The sequence below is a fragment of the Scophthalmus maximus genome, chromosome 3 (genome assembly GCF_022379125.1).
Source record: "Scophthalmus maximus strain ysfricsl-2021 chromosome 3, ASM2237912v1, whole genome shotgun sequence".
Lineage (NCBI taxonomy): Eukaryota > Metazoa > Chordata > Actinopteri > Pleuronectiformes > Scophthalmidae > Scophthalmus > Scophthalmus maximus.
Window position 1 is genome coordinate 10,915,001 of NC_061517.1, and position 27,465 is coordinate 10,942,465.

At 44.3% G+C, this 27,465-nt stretch overlaps 2 protein-coding genes across 5 annotated transcripts in view; both read right to left on the minus strand.

Moving 5' to 3' along the window:
• Window positions 1-10,851, minus strand: part of cacna2d3a (calcium channel, voltage-dependent, alpha 2/delta subunit 3a) — a 113,120-nt gene extending 102,269 nt beyond the window's left edge. For 3 of the 4 annotated variants that reach the window (XR_007030501.1, XM_047331159.1, XM_047331158.1), the window contains exons 1-2: window positions 573-1,367; window positions 289-370 (exon numbers count right to left, since the gene is read on the minus strand). Coding sequence is in view for 3 of the 4 variants with exons in the window: in XM_047331159.1 (XP_047187115.1) it covers window positions 289-370; window positions 573-697 (207 nt within the window). In the remaining variant the exon portion in view is untranslated. Of the gene's footprint in view, window positions 1-288; window positions 371-572; window positions 1,368-10,605 lie in introns of those variants that run through there. The other variant, XM_035645641.2, reaches the window with a different exon arrangement.
• A 1,425-nt stretch (window positions 10,852-12,276) lies between these two features.
• On the minus strand, window positions 12,277-25,197 carry atp6ap1lb (ATPase H+ transporting accessory protein 1 like b). Its single transcript, XM_035646354.2, has 7 exons — window positions 24,959-25,197; window positions 17,607-17,644; window positions 16,911-16,993; window positions 15,554-15,792; window positions 15,144-15,194; window positions 14,751-14,994; window positions 12,277-14,396 (listed from the first exon to the last, which is right to left on the minus strand). The coding sequence occupies exons 1-7, from the start codon at window positions 25,090-25,092 to the stop codon at window positions 14,160-14,162; spliced, it is 1,026 nt and encodes a 341-aa protein (XP_035502247.1). The 5' UTR covers window positions 25,093-25,197; the 3' UTR covers window positions 12,277-14,159.
• Window positions 25,198-27,465: the final 2,268 nt, after the last annotated feature.

A 27,465-nucleotide genomic window follows, 5' to 3' on the forward strand; every position in this document is an offset into this window, starting at 1 on the left:
CTCTCAAAACGGTATGTTTAAGCTTTTAAAACAAACAGTTGCCCACGGGGTCACATCATTTCAGCTTTGAAAAATGCTGTGGGAGAAGTTGTGGAGAATAATTTTTTTTTTTAAATAAACATTCCAAGGACAACAGGGACAACTTTATCTTCCCTCGTCTTTTCCACATTATTTTGCATCGAGTGAAAAACTGCCGGTGAGGATACCATGCTCAAGTTGAGTCATCTGAATAAGTTCTAATATAATATAATATTTATATTGTCTTCCAGTGTGACACCTGAAGCTCACCTTCTGCAGCAGCTGGGAGCCAGAGTACTTTGCCGAGATGGACTTCATCTCCCCGCCAAACGCTGAAGCCCACAGCTTCACCCTGCAAAGCACACACAGAGATACATTTAATAAATGTGATCAGAGTACAGGACATGTCATGTTTGAAATGTGACGGAAGAATATGAACGGGCACTGAAAACCATGCGGCTTGGGTATAGGCTGCCTCTCATCAAGTGCTGACCTATAACTTGGAGAGATAAGTGATGCGCGCCGCCTTCGCGTAAAAGAGCGTCTGTACTTACACGGACGGCGGGATGCTTTGGTGGGTGCCTCCCACCTCAGTGACCCTGGTGCTCAGAGTTGAGAAAAGTAGAAGCAGACACGTACACCACACGATGGAAACGACGCAGCTCGTATCCACCTGCATCTTGGGCAAAAGATGGAGAGAAACAAAATACCCTCCCTACGCGCTCACTGCGAGTTTGGGGCTTGATGTTGCCTCCGTGGACGTTCTCCCCCCTCCGGAGGATCCGGACGAGATGAAGAGTAATGAACAAAAAGTCACCCGTGCTGACTGATTAAACCGTGCATGGCAACGGGTCCATCGGCTCTAGTAACGGGACGAGCGATGCGCCTTGGGAGACGGACGGATCCCCGGGTGACTTTATCCAAAGTGGTCCGCGACGTGGCCCCGCTAAACCGGCGCGGTGGACACAGTTCTGCTGCCCGGCGGAAAGTGGGGTCGACTCCTCCGGGAGGGAAAGTCCACTTAGTCGCTTCTTTTCTTTTGGTTGTCGACCGACCTCACCCACCGAGAGAACAGAGTGGAGGTTCGGGGGGGGGGGGGGGGGCCGGGGAGATCATCAAACGATGCAGCGCACAAGAGCACGCCTACTCTCCTCTGGAGTGGTGCGACCAGCCTCCTCTCTCTCATCTCTCTCTCTCTCTCTCTCACTCACACACACACACACACACACACACACACACACACACACTATCTCTCTCTCTCTCACACATACACACTATCTCTCACTCTCCTCCTTCCTCTCTGCATCCGAGGATAGTCTATTGAGGGTGCCATTATTGTTGCTGAATTACGCCATACTTCTGACCACCCCCCCCCCCCCCCCCCCCCCCCCCCACTCATGGGCTCTAATACAGGGGCTTTAACAACTAGCCTGTAGCTTTCATGTCAGATCAAGTCATGCACTGTATGCCCAGTCCACTGAAGCAGGAATTACTGCCAAAGTGCTGACTAAAGACAGAGTCGGAGAAAAGAAAAAGGGAAGAGTGTGTGTGTGTGTGTGTGTGTGTGTGTGTGTGGCGTGCGGTGGTAGACACAGAGGTAAGTGGGGGTTTCCAGCCTCTTGGTGGACGGAGCAGCAGAGAAGTCAGCTGCGCTAAATAAAAGCATGTCAATTAAAAATGCACTTTGCAGCATGCAGTGATGTGGCTCTGGCAGTGTGTGGACATATGGGGTTGTGGGGAAGAATGAGGACCCCGGGGCAACCGACCCCATGTGACGGATCGCGTTTCACATAGAGCTGGAAGGATTCTGGCAAAGCAAAGGGAGGGGATCTGAATGGACTCTATCTCTGCTGCTGCTGCTGCAGAAGGGTCACCCTGATTACAGGCCCCTTTTCAAACTGGAAGACTCAACTTTGACATGTGTGGGTCAAACATCCACTGGTCTCGATATGGGTCAACCACATGTGAATGTGGGTAAACCACATGTGAATGTGGGTCAGCCCCTAAAAAGCAATTAGTTGGTACAGACCTGTAACAAGTCTTTACACCAGAGGAAGAGTGTATCAAAACTCTTATTTTGGCTAACCTCCCCCACAGTGGCAGCAGTAAAGTAATGGCATAGGTATAGATGATGCTGTGATCACAGCTGGAACCCACACACACATATCTCCATTTATTAGTAATATGTGAAAGTTTAAAGTTATACGGACATCGGCTTTTGTGGCATTTACCTTGAAAACAACTTTAGAAAAATGCTAAGGAACATGTTATGAATTTAAATTGAGCAAATTTACCAAAGTAAACAAAAGTCATACGATAATCTGACTATTAAACTTAAACATTAATCTCATTTATCCCCAAAGCTTGCTTCAAGATGTCTCACCCGCTTTTGAGGCATCGTTACATCCAACTCATGTCCCATGGGGCATCATACACCATCCTTTTAGTCCCTCATAGTTCCCAGTCTGTTGTCATCTGTAATTCTGTTGTGCAATAGCTTTTATCCATGACCCCAAAAGGCACAGCTGGTTTTCAGAGAGAATAAAATTGGAACAAAGATCTTAATGAGTAAAAAACACATAAGTAATAACACCGGGACAGAAATTTAAGCATAACCATAAAAATAATAAAAACTAGATCTAGGAAAAGAAAAGCATCAGATCTAGTAGCTAACTAGGACGCCCACCACTTTCTACCAAATTCCTCATGATGGATTCACCGCCGGGAAGAGGCATGTCCCGGGAGAATTTCTGGATGGATGGGGTGCCGAGGTAGGAGGCTAAAGTCTGGATTAGCAGGGGATTTCTTTGTACACAGTATAGTCAACCTTGAAATCAATGCAGAGCTCCGCAGCCGCCCCGGGGAGGAGGTTATTAATGTGGTGAGCAAGACCTGGAATTATTAGAGGACAAACCAAATAATAGCGACGCATTTTTGAATATATTCATTGATAATAAAGTTATGGACACATGCACACACGCACACACACACACACACACATATGCACACATAGAAAATGTGAAGGGGAATTAGCCATGGGTCACATCAGAGAGAAAAACATCAAAGACTAATGACCCAGTCTTCCTTTCCATCTTCACACGCCCACGACCGCCTCTTCACCCTCCATTCCCTCAGTTCTGAACGCTGTAATCACACCTGATTTTTGGAGAGCACAGTGTACCGACGCTGGTGGTAACTGGGGTGTACCTGGCATGGCAGAGGAGAAAGGAACATTCTGACATCTATTATGGTGCACTTCCTTTTCCATCTAGTAGCGATGCCTTCCCATTCGCCCTGTGCCTCTCCTCCTGGCACAGGGCGAATGGAAATCTACAGCTTTACAAATAGCACAAGTGATGACAAATCATTCTGTTGTTGTTTTGTCTAGTATAAAATGATTAAAGATAATTTGGTACTTAAAGAGTTGTTTGATGTCTCCCTATTTTTAAAGCAGAGATAGACAACATTTTTGGCTTGAGCTTGTCAATATGATGTTAAAACTAATTGCAGTGTAATGGCAAGATAGAAAAGCGATTCCAAGTCCCCCATAAGCTCTGCTTTCACCATGTTATTCTCTCGGCCACTAGGACGCGGTTTTTCGTGGAAAAATTACAACTCAATTTACAGCACAAAGGAACTGCATCTACCCATTGCGTAATCAAAACAAGGTTGAGAATTGCGTTCTCCGGGCATCCATCTCCAGTGATGGAAATTGCAGATGGTGGAACAACCGAATTGCCAAAAACAACTAAACCTCATAAGAGAAATATCCTGAATCAAAGAAGCAATGAGTGAATCAATTTTATAGAGCATTTTTTGAAAATGAATGATACCAGGTGGGTATTTCTCACGTAGCCAGCAGCTGATGACGCCTGGCGAGCTGCAGCACACGTACGTCTCAAAAAGACGTACAAATTTTACAAACCACAGGAGACTAGCAGTGTAAGAGCATCAGCGCTGAAGCCATGTTTCCTTTCCCGTTGTCCCTAGTTTGACCTCGGGGCTACCAGCTCTTCCGTTTCTCCACCAGCTCATTAGCACCAAGGTCAATTCTGCATGCCACCGCAGACTAAAGGATCAGTGGGGAAGGGAAGGCGTGTTGGCATGATTGGACTAGATAGGCCGATACTTCGGTGAGCGTCGCTTGGAGCGCATTCTGTATTAACTCACTTTTTGTGAAATCTCAATCTCTGTCCACGCTGGTTTGTATTTACACTTGAAGGCCGGGGGGCAGCAGATTGTGTCTGTCGTGAGCATCGACGGTCTCATAGGTAAGGGCAGTGATGGGCTCAGCTCCCATTAGAGCCCGTGGATTTCAGAGCTCCACCATAAATAATTCTTTGTTACCAGGCCCGGGACATTCCTTGCTCGACAAATACCTCGCTCGATTCAATTAGTAATGAGGCCTGATCCATCAACACTGGCACGGAAACATATGATGAGACGGAGCAGAATATGCACTGTCACGGATCAAAATAACCGCTGCATGCATGATTCATTGGCCCCCGGAAAACAAGGACAAAGTGCGTCGAGCTCGCCGTGATGAACAACAGGGGGCGGTGGCAGCCTCAGTCGGAGAGAGGTGAGCTTCTTCTTCCTGGTGTGGCACCTGTGAAATCAGGACGGGGGAAATGAATGATTACTGGGCTTTTCCTCCCTCTCTAGAAAGTGTCCTTGAATGGAACATTTGATGTCGGCCAAGGCTGACAGTGCTTGTGCGGGTAAGTTATGTGAAAAGGAAGGTTACAGCAAATGGAAGGTGAACGGGGGCTTTTGGGAGAAAATCCTCTTCAACAGTGGCTTTCAACGTACAGTGCACCGGGTTGAATAGATGATTACAAAGCTTATGCTCGGAGACTGCTTGGATTCTTACAGAGATTCCGCCGGTGCTGGTAGAAGGTAGAATACTTTTCCAGACTGGCACCTCAAATTCTGAAAATTGCTGTGGATGTTTTTTCGGAGAAGGTGGGAAAGGTTTTGGGGGGAGCCATTCAGCACGTTTGGGGGAAAAGGGCTCATTATTTATTCTTTCAAATCTAAAATCTACTGGTTGAAGATCTAGTCAAGAATGAAATATGTTCAATGTCATACATTTGAGTTGGGGAGTTGATAAAAGTTCACAAAATCCTCCTTGGCTAAGTGGTGAAAGAGAGGATGATGTCGAAAGTTTTACACCAGAGAATATCTGCACAGCTGCCCTGAAGCATAATAAATACAGTAAGCAGCTGCTTAGAGCCCCAAGGTCTTAGGGAGAAAATTATACATTTGAAGTCCCCCATTCAGTTTTTAATCTTTTAATAATTTAGACATTTCACTCAATGATTAACTATAGGTTGTTGCTTTTTACTGTTTCATATTTGAACTTTGGTGAACTCTTCAGTGAAGAACAGGTGTTTTTCTGTCAAACCAAATGGAACCGAATGGCCAAATGGCTCATACGTTTTTTCATGAAACACTCGCATCCCAAATTGCTTCTTCAAGAAAATGTCTAAATCATGCTCTAATGTTACTGCTAACAACAGGACCTTTTGGACATCTGAAATATTCACTCCATTTAAAAAGCTGAAAAAGGAATACATAAACTGCCTATGTAATTAATTAATTTAATTAATAATCACGCCATACTGGATATCATACATTCCAGTAAGAGCATATTAAATGTCACATCTTTAACAAGACAATGACGTTTTCTGGAAGTTTCTTGTATGTTTGCATGCTTACATTCTTGTAAAATTCCTCCAAGATCAACACAGGGCTGTTCTGATAAGACCGACCAGCAGGTAAGAGTGAAGACAACCTCTTGCACAGCGGACATCAGCTACAGAGGAGATGCAGACCTGCACCGTCCTGCAAGTCAATAGTGAGAGACAGAAACCGCCTGCTCAGCAAAAGAAAAAGAAAAGAGGATGACATCCTGCGAGAAGCAAAGAGTGCTCAGGGCTTGCTGAAAGGACACCAGAGATTAATTTGCTGTCGTAACTATCTGCAGAATGCGATGCATATTAGTGAACATGATTGTGTTTTAAAGCAATTACACACCAGACATTTCCTTTGGTCAGAGATACGAATCAGAACATTGAGCCATTTACGAAAAAAATGAGCTGATGGAAGACTGCGAGTCCCATTATGGCTTAAGGGAACTTTGGCATTGCAACTAACGATTATTTTCATTATCAAAAACCCCAAGATGATGGGGGTTTTTTTCCCACACACCAAAGATATTTAGTTTGCTGTTATAGAGGAGCAAAGAAACCAGAAAATATTCACGTTTAAGAAGCTCAAATCGAGATTAATTTAGTAGTCGATTACTAATCAATTAATCAATTGACTGTTGGCAGCGCTTTACAAAGAACATCATGAAACCAAGAAATGCTGGCAGGATATTTCTCAAGGCTCAAGGATAATCAATCATAATGTGCATACCTCTGTGATTCAAAACTCAAGCACAAGGAGAGAATGTTTGGCAAACAATCACACCGACCGTGACCTTCAAGTATATTGTAAAGGCAACAAGATAACCCCCCCCCCCCCCCCCCACCACCACCACCACCAAAGTGTGTGGCAGCTACAAGAACCTCAATTAACCAAGTAATTAGGTCATACATCAAAACAATGGAGCGCCTGGTTGAGGAGGGGCGGAGATGGTCAGAGAGGAGATGAAAGAAGCAGGAGAGAAAGAGGATGGATCGCGTTTAAGGGGGGGGGGTGTACGGATGTATAGGGAATTGAAAAAACAATGGGGTCGGACAACGCAGGGTAAAAGGAGGAGAGAGGGAGACGGGCTGCTTTTAAACGGCTAAAGCACGAACAATGGAAAGGAGAAGGTGCTAAAGAAAGACGGGCCAGGCGAATGAAAGCAACTGGAGCACAGTGTGACGGAGGCCGAGAAGGAGGGAGATTTGTTGGGCCATATAATCCGGTCTTTAAGAGTGCGCCGTCTTGTTAGACTCAGTCTGTGTCATCCTGGGCGACAAATCCCCGTGGCTCTCCGCGGTCCGACTCCTCGGCTATCTCGCGGCGCTCAACAGATTAGAATACACGTTATACTATTTCTGCACATATTTTGCAAAATTTTATTTTTCTTTCTCATTAAAAACTGCAATCCGGAATAAATGAAAGCCACGGACTTCGAAGAACCCCGATGCAGATTCAGCAACATTTAAAAAGATACTACGAACACATAAATCAGAAATCACGACATCCGGTCTGACAAGAGGTCAAAGGGAAGACGTGTGGTACTGTCTCATCCATCATGCATGCATGATAATCTATCCCGTCTGACTCCATTTCCCTTTCCCCCCCTACACTGTCACGTCTGCACTCCCGGTCCACTGAGGGCCCGAGCATTTCACATCCTTTACAGTGTGTCCTCACGCCGAGGTTGTGCTTTTCGATGCAAATCAAGCCAGGTAAACAAGCGGAAAGCAGGGACTGTGCCGTGTAAGCGAGAGAGGCACCCGTCTTCATCAACGACAGTAATACTTAAAGCACTATGACAACATGCATAATTAAAGGCACTCTACCTAAAAATAGACGACTGGGAAAGAGGGGGAACAGAAGCAAGACATGAGTGAGAAACGAGAGAAAGATGGAGAGGGTTAAGGGAGGTCCGTAATGAAACAGAAGTCCAATGCACAAATTGCGTGGACGGTCCAACTTCGGTTATTTGGGGAGTAAACTTGTCAGTTCCCTTTTCCATCTTCAAACACACAGTGGGAGACGTCTCGAGCCGCTGTCCGGTTGCCTGGAAGAAAAAGACTTGATTGGAGACGTGTCTTCATTATGTGGGGAAATAACAGGCAGCCGGAGAAGATGTCTGGGATATTTGCATTATTTGCTGTAGCATGGGGAAATAACAGGCAGCCGGAGAAGATGTCTGGGATATTTGCATTATTTGCTGTAGCAGATTAAAAATGGCCCTAATATGGTCTACATTCACAACGAGTTCACGATTGATTTGCCCAAAGCGTCCCATTCCATTCTACAATCCCCTGCCACTTCAATTAAAGAAAAGAAAAAAACGCCTTTCTGTTACGAGTCCTTTCTTCACCCCATTATTCTGTCTCTCCATCTATTTTCCTCCTCCCATCCTCAGCTTATATACAATCTCCACAACTATCATTTTCATGTGCCTTGTTGGCCGTGCCTCATTGCACCTAATTAAAATGTCTATTTTCAGATCATCATTCAGTGACAAACAGTTAGCCGAGAACCAGAGCCGTGTGCCCCCTTCTGACAGGAAGTTACAGTGCGACCGAGGGGAACTCCTCTCGCCCAGGCGGCTTTCTCCGTAGCGGTTGGGCAACATTGTGCCACACATCTGCAAATCAAACACTGTACTTTCCGTCATTACGTAACCATTTATCTTTCTTTATTTCAAGATTTGGAGATGCAGACCTACCACTTGGCACAGCAGCCAAAACTATGTATTTTCAGACTCTTGTAAACAGCACACGTTTATCCCCACAAAAACCAACACAATACACATTCATAAAAAAAAACAAGCACATCACGACTGCGCTGCTGTAGAGAGGAGCACATCCTCTGATCCCCCCCTCAGACTGTTTATTTGTTAGGCCCCGCAGTCTGGGCTGTCTTGTTGATAAGCAACTCATTTGCAATGATAACGTACCCAAGAGGCTAAAATGAGGCCGTGCACTGCGGCGGTGCTGATAGAGGACGGGGAACTCGGGGGGGGGGCTGCGATTGGCTCGACTGTGAGGTTCAATTAACAGTCAAATCACCGAGTCTTAAGACGCATCAAAGTACCCCCATCAGGTCACATCGATGATTGACAGTGCAGAATAATCCCATGCACTTAAATGCTGAGCAATAATGTGTCGAACTATGTTTACTACAGTGCACGCAGCAAAACCAAACTTGTCTTCTGCTCGTCTTATTCTAAACAACTTGTTGTGTCCAGGGCCCCGGCAGTGTAACATTAACACGGATTCCCCAAAAAAGAAGGGTCCAAGTGACCCCACCTACCATCCTGAGTGTCCGCCCCATCTCTCAACGCTCGGAATGCAAAGCAGCTTAGACAGTGGGACCCCGCCACAGTTCGGCTGCGACAAAGGGGCTGTGCGGAGTACCCTGCGGACCCGTGCTTTCTGGCTGGCAGCTTTACATATAAAACAGGCGGGCCTATCTCACTCTGCACAGGCTGCAGCCACAAAGTCCGAATCCCCGGCTTTGAGCACTCGGAGCATCCTCGCTCTGTAGTTCTGCACAGGGAGAGATTAACAACACAAACTCCCAAACATGACTCCTCTATTCAAGTCTCCGACAGGGATGGGGAATTCTAGATGACTGAGGGAAGTTTGTTCAAATGAAAGTCTCCGGCTTCTCTGTCAACACAAAGAATCTTTGCCCCTGTTTTTCAAGGCTTTTTTCCTTTTTTCTTTTTTTCAATGAATCTTCTTTTATTCCTCCTTTAATATTTTTGTGCAATATGCATCAGCCAACCCCCCCCCCAAAAAAAAGGCAAACACAAGTAAACACTGACATCTAGAGCATGTTGTGAAGTGACCCTTTCTAACTACTGATGTGAAGCACACCCAAATATACAGAATCTATTTGAAGCACATTCAGAGGAAAACAGTGCTATATATTTTTAATCATAGTAGAGAAACAAACAAAATACTTAAACGTTAAAAAGAATTAACAAGTTTGCTTTTAAGGGGCAGAAAAAAGAATGTAATCACTGTCCACACAGTATTTTGAAAAACGACACAGCAGGTCTATCAGTATACCAACATTTTCCTTCACTATACATTTGAAGCTGTTTTTGCCTATTTGATAAATGTCTATTTACACTTTTGGGTTATATCTCCATGGTTGAATGCACTAATTATAAGTCGCTTAGGACAAAAGCGTCTGCTAAATGAATGTAATGTAATGTACTGTATGACCTGTGTATTAAGCATCGCCTCATAGACACATAAAATGTTCATTATGTCACTGACCAAAGCTTGTTTTTTCTATGGAATACAAGCTGTATAGATAGTAGCATCATTTCAAATGTATTTTACATAACTCTCCACTCCTGCCCGCTGTATCTGCTCTCTGATGATGTACAATGGTACAAGTGCCAGGTTGCAAATTACTGAACGCAGTTATCCTGACCTCTAGTGGACACATTTTAAAAGTGCAAGATCAAACTTGCATTAATACAAGCAACAACCAGCCTCCTGCTTTTGAAAGCAACTCGACAAGTTTGATACAATTACTAATACAGCACAACTTATCATCTCTACACATTATACAATTGGTCATAGCAGTTAACAATCAGAGAAACCTGGGAAACGTGCTACTTTGCAAGAAGAAGTTGGTACCAGTGGGTTTGTTTGTTTGTTTTGCATTTTGTATAAAATTGACAAGTTATGAACTAATGACCCCGCGGTTATTATGTCTCAAATGGGAGGTAACCTCAGCAAAGTGAGCACTGTGGTCCTGTTCTCACACAATGAAGCTGCGGGTTATCCTCAGAATAAATCTGCAGGTGTTCCCTACCTGAGGCGGGGCGAGCCAACCAGCTAAAAGAGACACGACATGCAAATATAGATCTTTGGAGGTTACCTCACTTACCTGTGACGTATATTGCTCATCTCTGGGCGGAAGCCGGGGTCGTCTCACACACAATATATCCCACTGTCGAGTGAACCGTGCAGTCGAGCCGACCTCCACTTCGAAAAACACAGTCAAATTAGCCCCCCGCGTTATTCTGAGTCACGTGTTTCTACTACGCATTACGGCAATGAAGTCTACGGTCAGAACTGATTTCACAATAAAAGCGGCGTTCCGGTGAGCGTTCTTTCAATGGGTCAGTCGGATGGCCAGTCAGCCTATGTCGTCAGTAGCCTGAATATATAATGACACATAAACAGAAATTAAACAAATGAATGAGTATTAAAAAAAACTAAATCGGCGGGCAGGATGTGACGCAAATGTGGCGGGAAAAGCGAAAGGATACAGGTACAGGCCGGCATACAGTTTTATATCCTTCTCCTGGCAGGTTTACCACATACACCTTGAACTGTTTATGGTTTGACCATCAATCTACAATCTGAATTGGTACTGGTCTGTGGAAACAAGAAACGTCCCTTTGATTTAGATCTGGATTCAGACCGGGGTGGCATTTTATTGGGCTTTTCTGTATATAACGTAGCTTTTATTGTGAAATTAATGCTCACGCACTGTTACCGTAATGGTTGGTGCATATGCGTTACTCAAAACAACGTGGCGGCTGTTTTCGAAGTGAAAGGGTAATCACTTTATTTTACTATTATTAGTTTTTAAAGGTAATCACTTTATTTTATTGATATTAGTTTTTAAAGGTAATCACATTTGAAGGCTGTGCTTTCAACTGCGTGACGCTGGTTTCACGTGTCATGAGGTTAGTTGCTGTAGGACCACTTGTCGCCACTAGATGTCCCTGTAGATCACATGCATTGCATCAGTGTCTGCAGCAAATTAAATACATCTTAACTAAATAGTCATTTTTTATAATTTTAATAGACTGTTAACCCACTTTTTTATTTCATAAAGGTTACTCAGTCAGGTGTCTAAACTTACATGTCTAAAATTACAATTTAGCCTGCTGTAAAAAATGATGAGAAAGAGACTCAAAATGAGGGTAATTTTTTTTACAATCTGCCCTATAGCTTTCAAGCTCATTTTTAATTGAATAATTCAACTACTAATTGGGATGCCTAATAAAGCTGGCAGCTGAAAATAATATTTAAGGATTTTGGTAATTCATCATTGTCTTGCATGTCTTGTACGCCTAGCATTTTTTGGTTATTTTGTCTCAATACCTTAACAAAATAAATGTGAAATGTGTATAGTTAACACAAAGCAGGTTCTAGAATACAGATGCATCTTATCGGCAGAAGAAGAGAGGAGACATTGGGGATCTGGTTTGAGATTACAAATTATCATATGGCTATGATTGCCTTTACTATATGCATGCAAGTGTCTGATTGGAAAACTGTCCCAGTCAGGGGAACTGACATTTTAGGTCAGACAGAGGTGAGAGGAGCGAGCAGATGGCACTCAGGGGGGGAGACGGAGCTGGCAGAAGACCTAGGATCTGGGTTGGAAAGCTCTGGGTTAAGAAACAGTTAATAATATAATCAACATTTTGGGCAATGCAGTATGAAATCGAAACAATTAGCAGCGGGAAAACAACATCCTGTATATGATCAGTAACTCTACGCATCAATCACTGACATATTATTAACAGCCACAGCACACATGTTCCTCTGCATATCATTTATTGTTCAATCTACATCAGTTGGTCCTCGGACAAACCGCCTCCCCTCATTTCATACTTTGTAGGATACATTTATGACCAAAGAACACATTTCACACTGCTACAGATTGACAGAACTGCCATATCGAATGTTAAGATATCTATTTACTGTCATGCTGAGTGTTTTTTATCAGTTGTAATGACTTACTGATGCTGTTACCGCTGCTAGTGTGGCTTCTGGCAAAATAATGGCATCTACAAGTCCCAGTGGGTGGACGGCATTCCATGGTATCTTTTATGTTAGGGATTTGTACTGTAATTTACAGTTAGATGAGACTGGACCTTACATTGTCGGGGCCCAGCGTAAAAACAAAATAGACGGGCCGTGTAATAATATGTTGATACTTTGTAGAAAAAAAACATATGCATTGATTCTTTCACCGATCCTCATATAGCACAATGTCTTGGTTGTACCTATGTTTGTTAGTTGTGCAATATTTGAAGATAGTAAACGGCTATGATCGTATAGAGATCTTAATGTATCTACAGCGTTGTATATCCTTTTGGTTATGAGGATTAGCATAGTCATCCTGTACCTAATAGTAGTTCATGGTTACATTGAATATAAAAAAAGACCTCCGCAGTGACATTTCTGTACATGTATGTGTTTTTTTTTCTTCTTTTTTTTTTTGTACATAGCTGTAATGGTTTTCTTTCATTTTTCACATTGTCCCACTCTGTCACTCACCATATTTTATGGCAACTCCTTTGTAGCTTCACTTTGGCAGTCAAATCCAGTGGTGTGGATGGAGGCTCCCTTGCTCAAATGCTCGACTCTCAGAGAGTCGAGTCGCTCCCAAGACCCGCATGCCTGCCATGCCCTCGGACGGGCCGTCTTGTGCAGCATAGTTCCTTGTATAGTCTTTGATAGTTTGTTGTCGGTGCTTTTTTTCCCCGCAACCAACCAATGTTGTGCTAGTTTATAGAACCCCCCCTTTTGTCTGGCTGGTCTGTAAAAGGCCGTTTCACAGTTAAGTCCCAAGCAAGCAGTCTTGTTCAGGGGTGAGGTGAGAGACGCCAGAGGCTCTGAAGGGTCAGAAGTGCTGGTCCATTCACTCCAGCCAGATGCTAGACCAGTGGTTCCCGATATTTCCATTCGCCCGCGCTCATTAGCTTTTTTCAAGCTCCGTCTGCTTTGTGCCATATTTGATTATTTTGAACTGCAACTCATGCAAGACTTTCCGCAATCCTTGTTATTAGGAAACACTGTACTAGCCAAAACAGACCAGCAATTTATGGCATGCAGCTGATTTCGGCTATTTGAGCTATAAAACTGGCTGTTGGAACTATATATTTCTTGCAGCAGTATTTGACAAAAGACACTGTAATGGAAGCTGGAAGGTCAATGTGTGTGTGATGAAAGCTTGTAATATGACACTTGTGAGCCATGTTATACATACATTTAACCAGGAGCGTCTGGTGTTAGCTGTATTAGCTACAGCTGCTAGCCTGTTGTGGTGTTAATGGCTGGCTGGGGTAAAGGCCTGTATACGTTGTTGCCCTTCAGGGCCCTGGGGCTGTCCTTGACCTTTGACATTAGGATCAGGTACCATCTCTCAGGGAGAGGCTTGAACATCCGAAGGCCTTATTTAAAAAATGTGGATGCCAAGATGCAGGTCAATGAGGAAAGAGTAAAAAGTATCCAACCACGGTCTGAATTTACTTAAAGTAATTAAGACTTACAAGGTTTTAGTATGAACAGGCAAAATTGTCGTTTTGTTTAACACATATTCAGTGGAGGATACTTTTTCACCCTTGTATTCACTTGCTCCTCAGCTTTTGCTCTCCCTCTCTTCCCCTTTTCTGTCATCCAGCTCTTCTTATTCCTTCACAGGCTGTTCTTGTCTGGCAACTCTGCCTCTGGACTACGGGGGAAGTAAACAGTAGCTTTGTGCTCCTCGTAGCGGTCGATGTGCTTGAGGTGTACGACCATGTGCAGGGCGTAGGCTAAGACGAGGAGCAGGATCAACGATGTCACTAAGCCCATCAGGATGGCCGGCGTCAGGAAAGTGGCACAGTCACTGGCCGAGGCAAACTTGTCTGACTGCACGTTGAAGGCCTGGATCTGGAAGAGCAGGGAGAAGGCGGAAAGATGAGATTAGGTTGAACTAAAGAGGACAACTGGCTCTTACTGGGCTTACCAGACACAGAGACACTGCACAGATGGACAGATTGAGACAACCTGGCAGATGGCTGAACAGACATACTGACAGACTGCCAAACAGAAAGTAAACAGACAGACTGACTGACCCACTAACAGCCAAAGGGGTGGAACGCGGAAGGAAAGTGTTGGCAAGCAAACAGACACATGCGCACAAAAAAATAGGAAACAGAGGAGAAAGACTATGATACAGTGAGCGTGCAAACATCACGGGTAGAGTTACATGACAAAGGATGGGCTCCTTGTGCCAAAGTGTACCTGGAAATCAGTGAAAGTGATGTGCCAGTTAGCTGATGTGTCAGTGTGGGAGCTGGGCACTAGCAGGGTGTCATATTTGTGCAGGCTGCTGACGTGCTGGCAATGGTAGGATGAAGTGGCAGGAGCGTAGACCTCGCTGGCGTTGAACGTAGCCTCCTGGGTCCAGTTGTAGTGGATGTGAACGCTGTCTAGAGTGAACCAGTTTTGACCAGCTGCCTCATAAAAAGTGTTGGACATCTGAAGCCTGACAGGGGAGACAACGCGGTTAGTTACACACACATGCAAACCTGTAAACTATAGTTTTATCCCCAAAAATGTACTAAATGAAAAGGCAGAATTAAAATTTGTTAAATGTCGGCCAGTGAAAGTTTTTGAAGTAAATGTGCATTTCACCTGATTACTAGACCTCGCAAATCCTCCACATCACCGAATCTTAACGACAGCCTGTTGCAGAAGAAAAGCACAAATATTGAAAATATCGGATTTAACACAGTAAATCAAAACAATTCTCAGGTGGCCACATCAAATATCAAACATTGCCCTCTTATAGATGCTGTTCTTAGCATTTCCTTGCTAAGTACAGCCTTTCTATTTATGTGTGCTATAGTAAAAAGGTATCAAACCTCTGCCGATACCTTTGGCTGTATGTGTAAGTGAGCTTTTGGAATATATGTCTAGAAAAAAACTGTATGTGCCCTTCCTGTCTTGTAATATATGAGCGACTAATTGCACAAATCAAAACAAATTCCACAACACAAGATGTGCTTCTGATTCTTCTTGTCTAAATTTAGGGTTTGACTCACGTAGCTTTCTCCTTGGTGCAGATGGAACCTTTAGTGTCCACGGGTGAGTTGAGGTTAAAGACCCTCTCGGTCAGATCAATGAAGGTATGGTTTCTGTATCGGATTGCCAGGCGCTTTGCCTTGAACAGAATGCAGGTCTTCCCATTGTACGACACGCTCAGAGGGCCGTAGGGCCCCACCAGAGACTGGAGCAGCTTCCTCTTGCTGTGTGGCATCCCTGGCTGATGCCAGTTAAAAGGCTGCAAACATATAAAGACAGGAATTAGGTATACATGATAAATGACTGCAGTGATCTGGCAACCAATTATTTGGCAGTGGCTGTTTTTCCTTCTTCGACTGCCCTCTGGTGGAGTGATCAGAGTTGTATTCAGACACATTCACACAAGTTGTGCTCCGTTAGAGGAGGATGAGGCCCACAGAATGTGTGTGCTAGGGTTTAGATTAGAGTATCTAGCATCACAAAGACTGAAATTAATTGTGTATTTGTGCCCTATTATTTGGATGTTGAAAAAAAAGTACTAAACTGATGAACTAGTGTGAAATAAATGTAGACTTTGTAGAATCCAGCAAAGCAACAGGAACACAGAAATATAGAAACATGCATTCCAGTTAACCTGTGCAGTGTGCTGTCATTTCAGATTGTTCTTCTTGTGCGACAGCTTGCGATATATTACTGATTCAAAGCACCTTCAAACTTTTTTGAGCTTGTCACCTGGTCATAAAATATCGAATGTGTCAAAGGAAGGAGCATGGCATGTGTTCTCTCTACAAAGCAGAAGCTTTCTGACTTAGCACACAGCAGCGGCTGCTAGACTGCATTTATGTACCGCGCAGACAGAAACTGCCTCCTCCAGCTTTTTAATCTCGTCGCTCAGAGGCCCCATCTCATTGGAGGGCATTTGGGCTAATCCAGCACCATTTTTGCAAGACACGTGAAGTAGCAGCCACGTTGGCTACGGAATGGTTCATTTGTTTGTTTAAAGAGTGATAATTGGAGATGCGAGGCGTGGTGTCCGCAAGGACAATTTCCAAAACATAGAGCTGCAACACTGAATACAGCGGTTTAGGAGAGGACCGCTGCACGGAACCAGTTAATCCATATGACACATGTAACCCTGCCTGCCTGCATCAGCTGATGCAGCATATGGTTCCCCTGAACTTTCCGCCAGAGTGTGTTCCTATGTGTGTGGGTGGCAAGGATGTTTTACCTCTGGTGAATGTGAAACCAACAATATTCCCACATCCAAGGTCAAGCAGTGTGGCCGAGAGAGTATGCTCTGTTTTGTTTGTATGTGTGTGTGTGAGAGAGAGAGAGTGAGTGTGTGTGTACAGATAAAGATAGTGAGACTGTGTGTACCTGCAGTATTCTCCTGAGTGGGTTTTCATCTTCCGGCGTCAAAATAACCTCTTCACCCTCTAAGCCGTACCCACCATCTTGACCTGTGAACACGTACACACATGAAAGATTACATTAGTATACATATTAATTGATTAAGTGATTACAATGCCGCATCGCAGATTGCGACCCTAATCATAAAAGTTCAGCTGGCTTAACGCCGTAGACAAAATCACAAGCCACAAAGAGATTCTGTGTGTACACCGCGGTGCTCGGGCTCCTATCTATTTCCAGTTCTTTTGCGTCATCGCAGTGACTCATCAGCAGTTTATTTCAGAGCCACGGTACTATTGTTCAGTGTTTACAAATACTGTTCATCCTGTTCCAGAAACATCTGATTTTCCACCGTGTAATCTTAAGGAAAGTCTCCGTCCTTTTTTTTTTCTTCTTTTTCTCCCTCTTTCGTCACAGTGCCTAAATATAACCACACATCTGATTTGCCACTGAGGTCTATGGATCACACACACACACACACACACACACACACACACACACACACACACGCACGCGCACACTTCACAGACGTCATGTAGCAAAGATGTGTCCAATGTCTTGAAATGCATTTGTCAGGGCGATCTATCCAACACATCAGCATCAAAATAAGCATGGCAGGTTTGATTGAATCAGGCCTTGTGTCACACTAGATTTGTTACTTACTTGATGTGACTCTTGTTGCTTGTTTGGGATTCTCTTTGCTGTGGAAAAGAGAGAAGACACAATGAGGTCTTGTGATCACAAGATGCAGGGATCCTGATGTGTACAGGATGCTCATTTAGCATTTTTCCCTTGAACGGTAAAGTTAATTATCTACTGATACGAATGCAGCAAACACACACTGAAAAAAAACCCCAGCTTTACCTGCTTGTCTGTGTCTCTTCTTTTATACAGCATTTCATCGTACTGTGCTTCGACACAAGTGCAAGTACCACATGCCTAAATATATACCACACGAAAACTACTACAGTCTAGTACAACTGTCCAGCAATAAATCCCAAATATATGATCATGTCAGAGGATGTGCTGTTTGCGGTGCTGTTTAACTGTCATTGCAATATAAAGAGAGGTGTTTCTCTTATTTAGCCTTATTGACCTAAACAGGGGTGGACAAACTGACGCACAGAAATATGTGTCAGCATGTCGCAGTACAAGTCGACAGCACCACAAAGAGCAGCAAAAATCATAAAATTGAAGAAAAACTGAACATTACAACCTTGCGTGTACCTAATAAACTGGCCACTAGATATATGTGTACACTGCAGCCGCTAAATAACCTCATGTAAACATATTGTGTGCATAAGTATTTGTTATAATGAAGACGTACTGTACGATAGAGGACCAGGGTCACCAGCGGGGGTCATGATGCTAACCATGAACCTTTGCTGTATGTTGTTCCCTCTCTCCAACTCTCAGCTCGCACAGTCGGTGGGTGTCAAGGCTCGGTGTCCACATCGCAGGGATTCACTCTACGTGTGGTACACTGCTTTTACTAAATGACCGATCCTTGATGTGGGACTGACCTACATAGTGCACAAGGGACAGAGGACAGACAATTTCCTCTTTTTCCTTCACGTGTGCCCTAGCTGTCCTACTCTCAGTCTAACTAAACCCCGCAAAGCCTCGGACTCCTTGAAGTTAATCCTGATCCTTTTAACTGTCTAATCAAAGACGTAATGCTGCTGCAATGGGCTTACTGTGCGGCGCTGACATGGACAGTTTTGCTTGTTGTGATGGTCCACCCATTGCTCTGACTGTGTGTCATCTGTCCTGGCCTGTCCTCGGTGACTATCTGGGCGGACCCGTTAATCTCCACACAATAGCCAGTTATAATGGGCTTGCAAAAAGGTAAACCCTAAGATCTGTGGGAGCAGACAAGGCAAATGTCGCCTACCTTTTGTGTCACGTCACCAGACATCACTTGAGTCTGTCTATTTCTCCAATTTGCTCGCTGATATTTCGAGTAATTTTATGAATTGCAGCACAACAAAAGCGACGTGTGTAAGGAACTTTTTTTCTTCTTCAGTTCAATAGTAATGCCGTGCTGATTGAAGAGAAGGCCTTTTTTAGAAGATAAAGAAGACGACCTGAATATTTATTCAAAATCTACACACACACACACACACAAGCCAGTCAATGACTACGGATGTCAAGGACTCATCACACTTTGTTTTCTCTCAGATGGTGACCCAGACAGTGGTTACCGGGGCCTGCCCCACATACTGCTAAGCCAAGTGATCAAGCGAGATCACAGCTCCTACCTTGATTTAGTAATGGAGAGGGTCAGGAAATGGAGATTCAACTGCAACAAATAGACCCAAAGTCTGTACTGTTGGCTTATTTATCCATGTTTCATACATAATATCTTAGATACAGTTACCCCCCCCCCCCCCCCCCTCCCCCCCGCAAATGATCCCACTACTCCATCCTGACATTGTAAAAATTCTAGTTATTAAAACAAGTTGAGCAGTTTCCGGGTCGGACCAAACGAATGAATAGGAAGTTACAGGCCAGGTTCCTGATTTCTCACTGGACATTAGTTTTAAGGGGTAATTTCCAGACATATTAATGCCAGCAGCCTGAAACCATTATCTACCCGTCTGCTGCAGTTTGCACCTAGGCAATATTGTATAGTTTAGTGCCAGAGGGATTAGGATTAGTGGTAAGCACAGGCCAGGTCGAAATGGCGCCCAAATGTGGGAGAGTCGTAGTCCCTGAACAAGATGAAGAGATTAAAGCGTGATGTCAGAGCTTGCAGCACTCTGGACAGCTCAAGTGCTAACTGACCACTGAAATCATGACTTGGTGAACACCCATCCAGTGGATTTGAACTTTGACCATGGCCATTTGTAATTGAATTAACTTCTACTGACCACCAAAGTTATTTAGTTTAATTTGTCCTTCAAGTATTTCCGAGTGAAATATAACATAATATAAACATTTACGTTCCTATATTGGATATATGATAATAATATTGTGCTCATGAAAATGCTGTCATTATATATATATATATATATATATATATATATATACCTGTTTGTAATCACTGATTATAAATATTTGAAAATATTACAGATATTTTTTTTCCATTTAGGCTCTTTTCTTAAACGACTGAATAAAATAAAGCATGAAGAAAAGGGGATGGAAGATGGTGTCATACTGTACACAGCGCTGCACTAGTTGTGACCTTGTGTCGGTTCCTCTGAGCAAACAACTGTAGAGCAACCCGGTGGGTTTTCTCAATAGACCAATTTAATTTGAAAACAAGCTTCAGCAGTAGTCGAACAGATGAATGTGACGATGACGGCTGCACGATGATGTTTGTACAACGCGAGTCAGTGATCAGCAGGAAAAACCTATGCTGTCATCCCCTGTTTAAGCTCTTCAAACCTACATTCCAGTGTGTGTGTGTGTGTGTGTGTGTGTGTGTGCGTGTGTGTGAGTGAGTGATTGTTTGTGTGCGAACTTCAACGTCAGCCTCATGATTGGCTAAATTGGAAGCTCTTCGGCTGCATGTGTGTGTGTGCCTGCCTGTGTGTGTGTGTGTGTGCATGTGTGTGTGTGAGTGTGTGTGAGCACCTGTACCTGTATGTAACCTCTGAACGGAGTGACAATATGACGTGTGGTTGATGAATCTAAATATTTACATTTGCCCCGGGGTGCATGATGGGTAAGCATGTTTGTATATGAAAGACCTGCCAACATTACACTATTCCTTTGGCAGCTGGCAGTGGCGACTGAAACCTCAGTCGCAGAGATGGATAAATACTCGGACTCGCATTTGTCACCTGCAATGATTTGCGAACAACTTTGATCTAATAAGTTTCAAAGGTTAAAAATCCCATGCAACCTTGTAAACACAGCTAGTCGGTGATTGTTGTAAACAAGCTGCATATGCACCCCCCCCCCCCACCCCCCTCCAATACAAGTGATAAAGCATTCCTTCCTCTGCACCTACGCAGGCCTCAGCTGGCTGAGCGAGGGGCCAGAGACGTATGCGTGAGCATGAGTGTGTGAGTGCTAATGAAAGCCATTTGTTCCTGTGCCAGTTTCGCGAGGTCAGCAACCCAGGACTGCTGCGGCCCCGTCATTGGCTCAGCCCGTCACACGGTGCCAGGGTGCTGAACAGGCCCTTTATATAATCAAAGCCATGCCAGAGCCACTCCTTGACTCACCTCACTCCCTCTGCATCTCCTTAAATATGTGCACAAACACACAAGTGCAAAAAACATGCAACCGCACAAAACGGAGGTCCACCTGACCAGAACCAGATTGACCGGGACATATTGTGGCGGTCGTATGCTTGCAGTTGTATGTAGTTCAGTAAATGTCTGGCTTTTAAATATTGACAAGAATGAAATTGTCGATGCCACTGATTTCACCTTGATCAATACATTTTCATTTGATTATTTTCAGTGGACATCCTTAATCAAGCCCACAGATGGATAGCTGATAATCATCTGGTATCTGTGCCTCTGCTGTGTGCTGCTGAGCAGAGGGAAGGCGTGGCGCCTGCTCCCCGAACTTGTAAACAAGTCCACTTGGCCTCTGTTACCACAGAGTGCTGCTGAGCCACTGCACTCAGACTCTCTGTGAAGCAAGATCCCTCCATCAAAGTCTGTACTACGTCCATGTGTTCCATTAAGTTCACCGTAATCCACCAATTTCATCAGAAATATTTCAAGAACGCCGAGGGTAACATGTATCAGCTGAATGTGAAAACGTAACCCATTCAATTTTAGGTTTTCCATCCTAGAACAGTTGTCATTGTGTATTTCAATTTATCAGACTAGGTGACGTGCTCTTGCGCTCATATTTCCTTGTATTATGTCGACATGAAATTTGAAACCCAGACAGTATTTAATAATGTACTGTCAGAGACAAAATTATGTTGGAGGTGTACTTTCACAATTCAATAGTACTTCATTGTGTCCCCGACACAGTAGGGAGACATATCTGAATCCTACACTGTGCAGGTGCTGGCCTATTAATAGATTTATTAGTGCAGATTAAGCTTTAGGAGTTGACTAACTGGGGGACCGTGGCTCAGGTGGCTCAAGCAAGTTTTGCCGCTGCTCCCTGGGTTCAATCCCCGGCTGAGCTCCCCTGAACCCAGGTTGCACCAGGAAGGGTATTCAGCATTAAAAAAAACTGTGCAAAATCAAATTTGCGGGTGCAGATGCGCTGAGGCGACCCCTCACAGAAGCAGCTGAGAGGCAACAGCAACAACAACAACAATGAGCTTTGGGACTTTACCAGGATGACGCTCAGAGCCATGCTGCCATGTCAGTGTAGCTTTGATTGCAGCTTCAAATTTGACCTGAGGTCAAGAGCGAGAGTTGTCTCAACCTTCCCACCACTTGAGAATTTCATTTTGGATTTTTCCTTTTTCTTCAGTTTATTTGATTTGGGAAAACACATTTCCATTAGGTTAAATAATATGGCAATGTTACAGAAATCCGCCGTTGGCCTTTTGACCCTTTCTTTGTAAAGGGATCATCGAACAACCTTCTATCGGAAAATCCGATTCTTTGACCTCTAATCCGAGTCTATATTTGGGTAAGTTTGTCAGTGTTTAACAGTTTTAAGATGAGTCTAAGTACGTGTTGACTATACTCTGACGGATAAACCTTTAAAACTGGAGACAAAATACGCTCAGATGCCTGAGCAGGAGTTTACCTTAACACGGAAAGACATATTAAGTCATTCGTGTGATTCTGTGCGGACTCCGTTTACGAATCAGTGACCATTTTTCATTGGATAGTGTGAATGAATAATTGGATAATGTCATTTGAATGTGTCGTACCAGGCTCAAGAAATTGGGTCATATCTAATTGACTACTTTGATCAATTGACTAGGGCAGGAAAACTTTAACTGTTTGTAATTGATCATTTGATGAAATCAACTTCTTGTTGTAATTAAAATGACCTTAAATTTTTTATCTCTTTAAATGTTGCCCCCACTTATATTCTGTTGGCTACTTTTGATGAGTTATGTAAAGTATTTCATCTTTTAACTAATGCGTTTTTTTTTGGTTTGTTTGTTTTGTAAATAATCTGTCATAAACTGTGTGTCTCATTATGGGTCCTTAGAAATATATTAGCTACTTTTTTCTTGCAGTTCATGCTACTCATTACAACATGTGACCAGCTTTGTACAACATCTGTTTTGTTTGTCTGCTTTTGTAACAGCGTTGCATTGAAAAAGCAAAGTGCAGCATTTTCATTCATTTGCAAACATCAATTAACTACAGCTGAAAACAAAATCTCCTTTTGCAGTATATTACCTCTCATGTGTTATCTGTGCATGCGCTGTATCATATTCATTTTCAGCAGACATTTATTAGGCTTTGATTGTTTTACGACTATTTGTACCATAGAAGTTATTACAGTTATATAAAAATGTGTCAACATGGCGAATTATATATGAGGCTTTGAACTGCAAATAGCTTTAAACAGGCAAAACTCAACTGGAAACTTTCAAAATGTAGTCCTTACATAATTTAATAGAAAGTATTTGGATTGTGATGAATGGGGGTGTTACGTCAAAAAGAAAATATTACCCTGCAGTAGGTCCTTTGTGGACAGTGTTTTGTAACCATATTGTAAAGCTGTTAGCTTGTCATGGTTCCACAGTTACAACAGAACATAAGGATTGCTTCCAGCAACCTCAGGTCTCACTGTGCCTTTCCCCTCTGCATTTTCAACAAATACACAAGGCCCATGAAATGAAAGCCGTGTACAGCTGCTTTTATATAACAGTATCTTGGAGTGTGTCAGAGCTGCGAACAGAGCTGTGACGGGGGACTGGCAGCGTTACATTGCAGAGTTACGCACAAAGTTTGATCCGGGGAATAGGCTAAAAGTCCCCCAGGAGAAATGAATGGAGCCCTGCTCCGTCTCCGTGTGACTGCGGCGAAAAGTTAAGATAGGGATCTGTCAGGGTTTCACCAGACTGTGCCGGAATCAGAGTGGCCCCACGAGACTTTGCATATTGAATTCTAAATCCAAGTCATCTGAATTGCGAACACGTGTGCAGATTAGATTGTGCCATAAATGAAAGCATGGCTGTGATAATCTGTCATTCTCCAAAGATTCAAGTGTATTACTGCGCCATGATGTGCAACAGTAAGGCAATGAATCATTTGAACAATGGCTAAAAGACTGTTGTGTCGCAAAATGCAGCATATGCGGGCTCTGAAGCATTTGCGGTATAGACGATTGTGTGAGCCATCATGCATGGCATAGTTTCAACAGCCTTACATGGTTTTGGCATAATATTATAGGTCTTTGCCTCGATGTCTCTGTGAGCAGGCAGGAGCGGTTGCTAGCAAAGGCCCTGGCTGCCGGCTCAGTCCTGTCCCTGTGACACTGTTGTGAGTGCCCCCAGGTGCGAGCCCTGAATATTTGTTCTAGATTTGACCTGCAGGACTGAGTGTGTATTATGCAGACAAGGCCAGCTTTAATTCCCACTCCTCTACCTCTCCCCCTCTCTCCCCCTCTCTCTCTCTCAATGACTGCATCAGTAAACAGACCCCAACAGACCATCCCTGATGCATCCTTTACTCTCCTCCGTGCCCCAACCTTGTTTACCTTCTCCCCCCTGTTGTCTCCTCTCTCCTTCCCTCTCTCTCTCTCTCTGTACCTCTCACGCAGGCCCACTGCCCCCGCCGTATTCAGCTGCCTCCTGCCAGACCCACACTTCTGTACAGAGACAACAGCCCCATCCATGATCGATGAGCAGCGTCTGATGCAGTCCCCAAGACTGAGACAAACAAAGCCTCGCAGCCCAGCTCTCTCTGACACACTGAAAACTGCCCTGCATTCACGATTTGTGATACACCCCAAGGTGAGATGGGAAGAATGCATGGGATGGGAGGTGAGGAAGAGGTAGAAAGACCCCAGGAGAGCACATCAGCATCCCAGCATCACTGCATGTATCTCCCTGTACCCCTCCCCCCCCTCCCCTTCACCCCTCCACCGTTCACAGCCACAGAGAGACAGGATGGATTTACCTTCTGTCCAGGATGTCAGGCACTTCTTCATAGATGAGTCCCGGCTGCAGCTCTTCGTCAGAGAAAGAGAGCCCGGGCCGGCTGAGAGCAGACAGCAAGGCAAGGGAGCAGACGAGGAATGCGTGTGCAGCCATTGAGACAATGAGGGGAGACTGCCGCTGGTTGAGCTCCGCTTCATAATCTGCTCTCCGAGCAGCGGCTGACTCCCAGCTCCTCTGACTGGCAGCCACGGCGGCCAATCGGCGGCGAGCAGGGCCAATCAGCGTGCGTCACTGTCCCCTCGCTGCACCTTCCCTCCTCTCCTCCTCTCCCTCCCACCCTACTCTCTTCTTTGTCATCCTCCCTCTGCCTCCCTCACTCTGCTCACCCTCCCGCATCCACTCCTGTGCTCTCTATCGTCTCTTGCTCTCTTTCGTGCACACATAGCCGCAGGCAAGCCCTAAGTATAGACAGCGGCTCATTCTTTTTCATAGCACATCTCATCACACTTATGCTACCTACAGATAACACACTCATGCACATGTGGACATGCATACTCACACATGTATCCGCACACACACGCTGGCACACAAGCACACAGAAACACTGTCACGGGAGCAGGCTCACAGACACGTACACACCTCTGTGGAAAGTCACCTGGGAATGTCAAGGTCAGATTGTGCGGAAGGATACGACGGCGTTGACATGACTTTTGGTGGCCACGGAAAAAAACAAAAAAAACAACAGCCATGACTGCGTGACCTAGATCTCCAGTGTGCTGCCACAATAGCAGAATTAATTCACTTGATCTATGGGTTGCTGTGTGCACTGAGAGGCCCCGCAGCTGAGGAAATTGTCCACTGAGGCTGCAAATATGGATGACAGGAGCAGCTGAGCAGCTGTGGGATGAGACGGGAATGAGGGTCCAACCGCGACGACCCCGATGACTGATCCCGTTTCCTCCTCATTATTGGGGCCCCATGCGTGAGACGCCCCCAGGACCTCGATACATCCTCTCATATCTTTTATTTCCGTATGCAATGATGTGTTGATTTTTCAGAGCACAGCATTAACAGTTGTTATATAACCAAATGTTGTGACCTACTATCGTGGTTGATTTTCACATTGATGTGTGGCAGTGATTCACACTGACGGAGTGAGTGACTGCAAAACAAAAAAACTGCGGGGGGGGGGGGGGGTTCTTCCTGTTTCCTCCACAGTTTGGATCGAAACGAGTTAAGCCTCCATCACTATTGTGTTTTACCTGTCAACTGAGCACTGACAGAGATTTCACACCTGACAGAATGTCTGAAAACAAAATGTAAGTTACCCTTTATACTGCTGAGCTCTCACACAAATATTCTTATACATCCCATATGCTAGGTTTTTCCCCCTCACCTCTTTCTCTGTCTCTGTGTCTAGTACTGTCTAACTGATGTGATTTAATGTGGTTCACATATGCACTTATGTGCGCCATTGTGCAATGTTTTTGTAGGACTATAATAGGACGATATCTTTCTCTGTGTGTGTATTGCTGGGGGCGTGAGAGGTCGGCTGTGTCTCCTAGGCCACACGGTAACAGGAGGTGACTAAAGGCTGCCTCAGCCCTCTGTGTCCGCCTGCCACGGTCACATCAGCAGCGCAGTGTGTCAGTCCACTGGAGGGAAAGAGCAAACCACACTGTCACTGCCGCCACCAGAGAGTGACGGCATCACAGAACGACCCGCGGGAGGAAGACATTCAGGTGTGACGACTTGAAAGGAAGATATTACGCCATGACGCTCTACTACTGGATACCCATCTCACCAACATGGGTCTGACTCAGTTAAGACAGTCCAGTTTTAAAATAGGAAATAAATAAATAGCATGCAGGAGGGGACAAAATAACGCGAAAACCTTTTTATCATTACCAAATACAATAGCCCTGCACTTATGTGTTGTTGAGAGTATCAAGTATGTTAATTCTACTCAATGGTCCTTTTTAGGCTCTGTAGTCTGGGACTGGTTGTGAGGTGCTCCCTTTTTTTTGTCCAGCTTATTTCATGAGTTTTTTGTTTTGCCCTCTCTCGGTGAGTCATACAGCATTTCAGATTATGAAACAGATCGAACATACAGAGCTGAGGGTTACTGTCTATTTATAGGTATGATCTCATATCCAACTTTTTAATCCTGCTCTTTTTGCCCACGGATCGCCGGGGCCTGCAATACACAGGGTGATGTAACGCGCCGGTGCCGTTTGAGATTGTGCCGCAGCTCGTGTTGATGATGATGTATGACTGCTAATCTAGCAGCGAGTGCGAGCATCTGATCTGTGCAATGTTTAAGCTTCAGCAGTATTAATCAGAATGACTAAAGCTTGTGTTCATTAAGAGGCCTCAAGTGTTGTGGGAGGGTAAGTGCTTCACTCTTAAGTATTTAAGTGTGTACATACATATATACATACATATATTCATATATAGTATAGAGTTTATTTAAGTGTGTATGGCTCAGCGTTTAAATGTGTTTGAAAAATGAGGAAAAGAGACACA

Excerpts from the sequence above, each read along its gene's own strand:
- atp6ap1lb (XM_035646354.2), bottom strand. The coding sequence starts at position 25,092 with ATGGCTGCACACGCATTCCTCGTCTGCTCCCTTGCCTTGCTGTCTGCT. Across the intron at positions 15,793-16,910 it reads CACTCAGGAGAATACTGCAG|CCTTTTAACTGGCATCAGCC; the intron begins GTACACACAGTC and ends ATATGTTTGCAG. Across the intron at positions 15,195-15,553 it reads TGCACCAAGGAGAAAGCTAC|GCTGTCGTTAAGATTCGGTG; the intron begins GTGAGTCAAACC and ends CTTCTGCAACAG.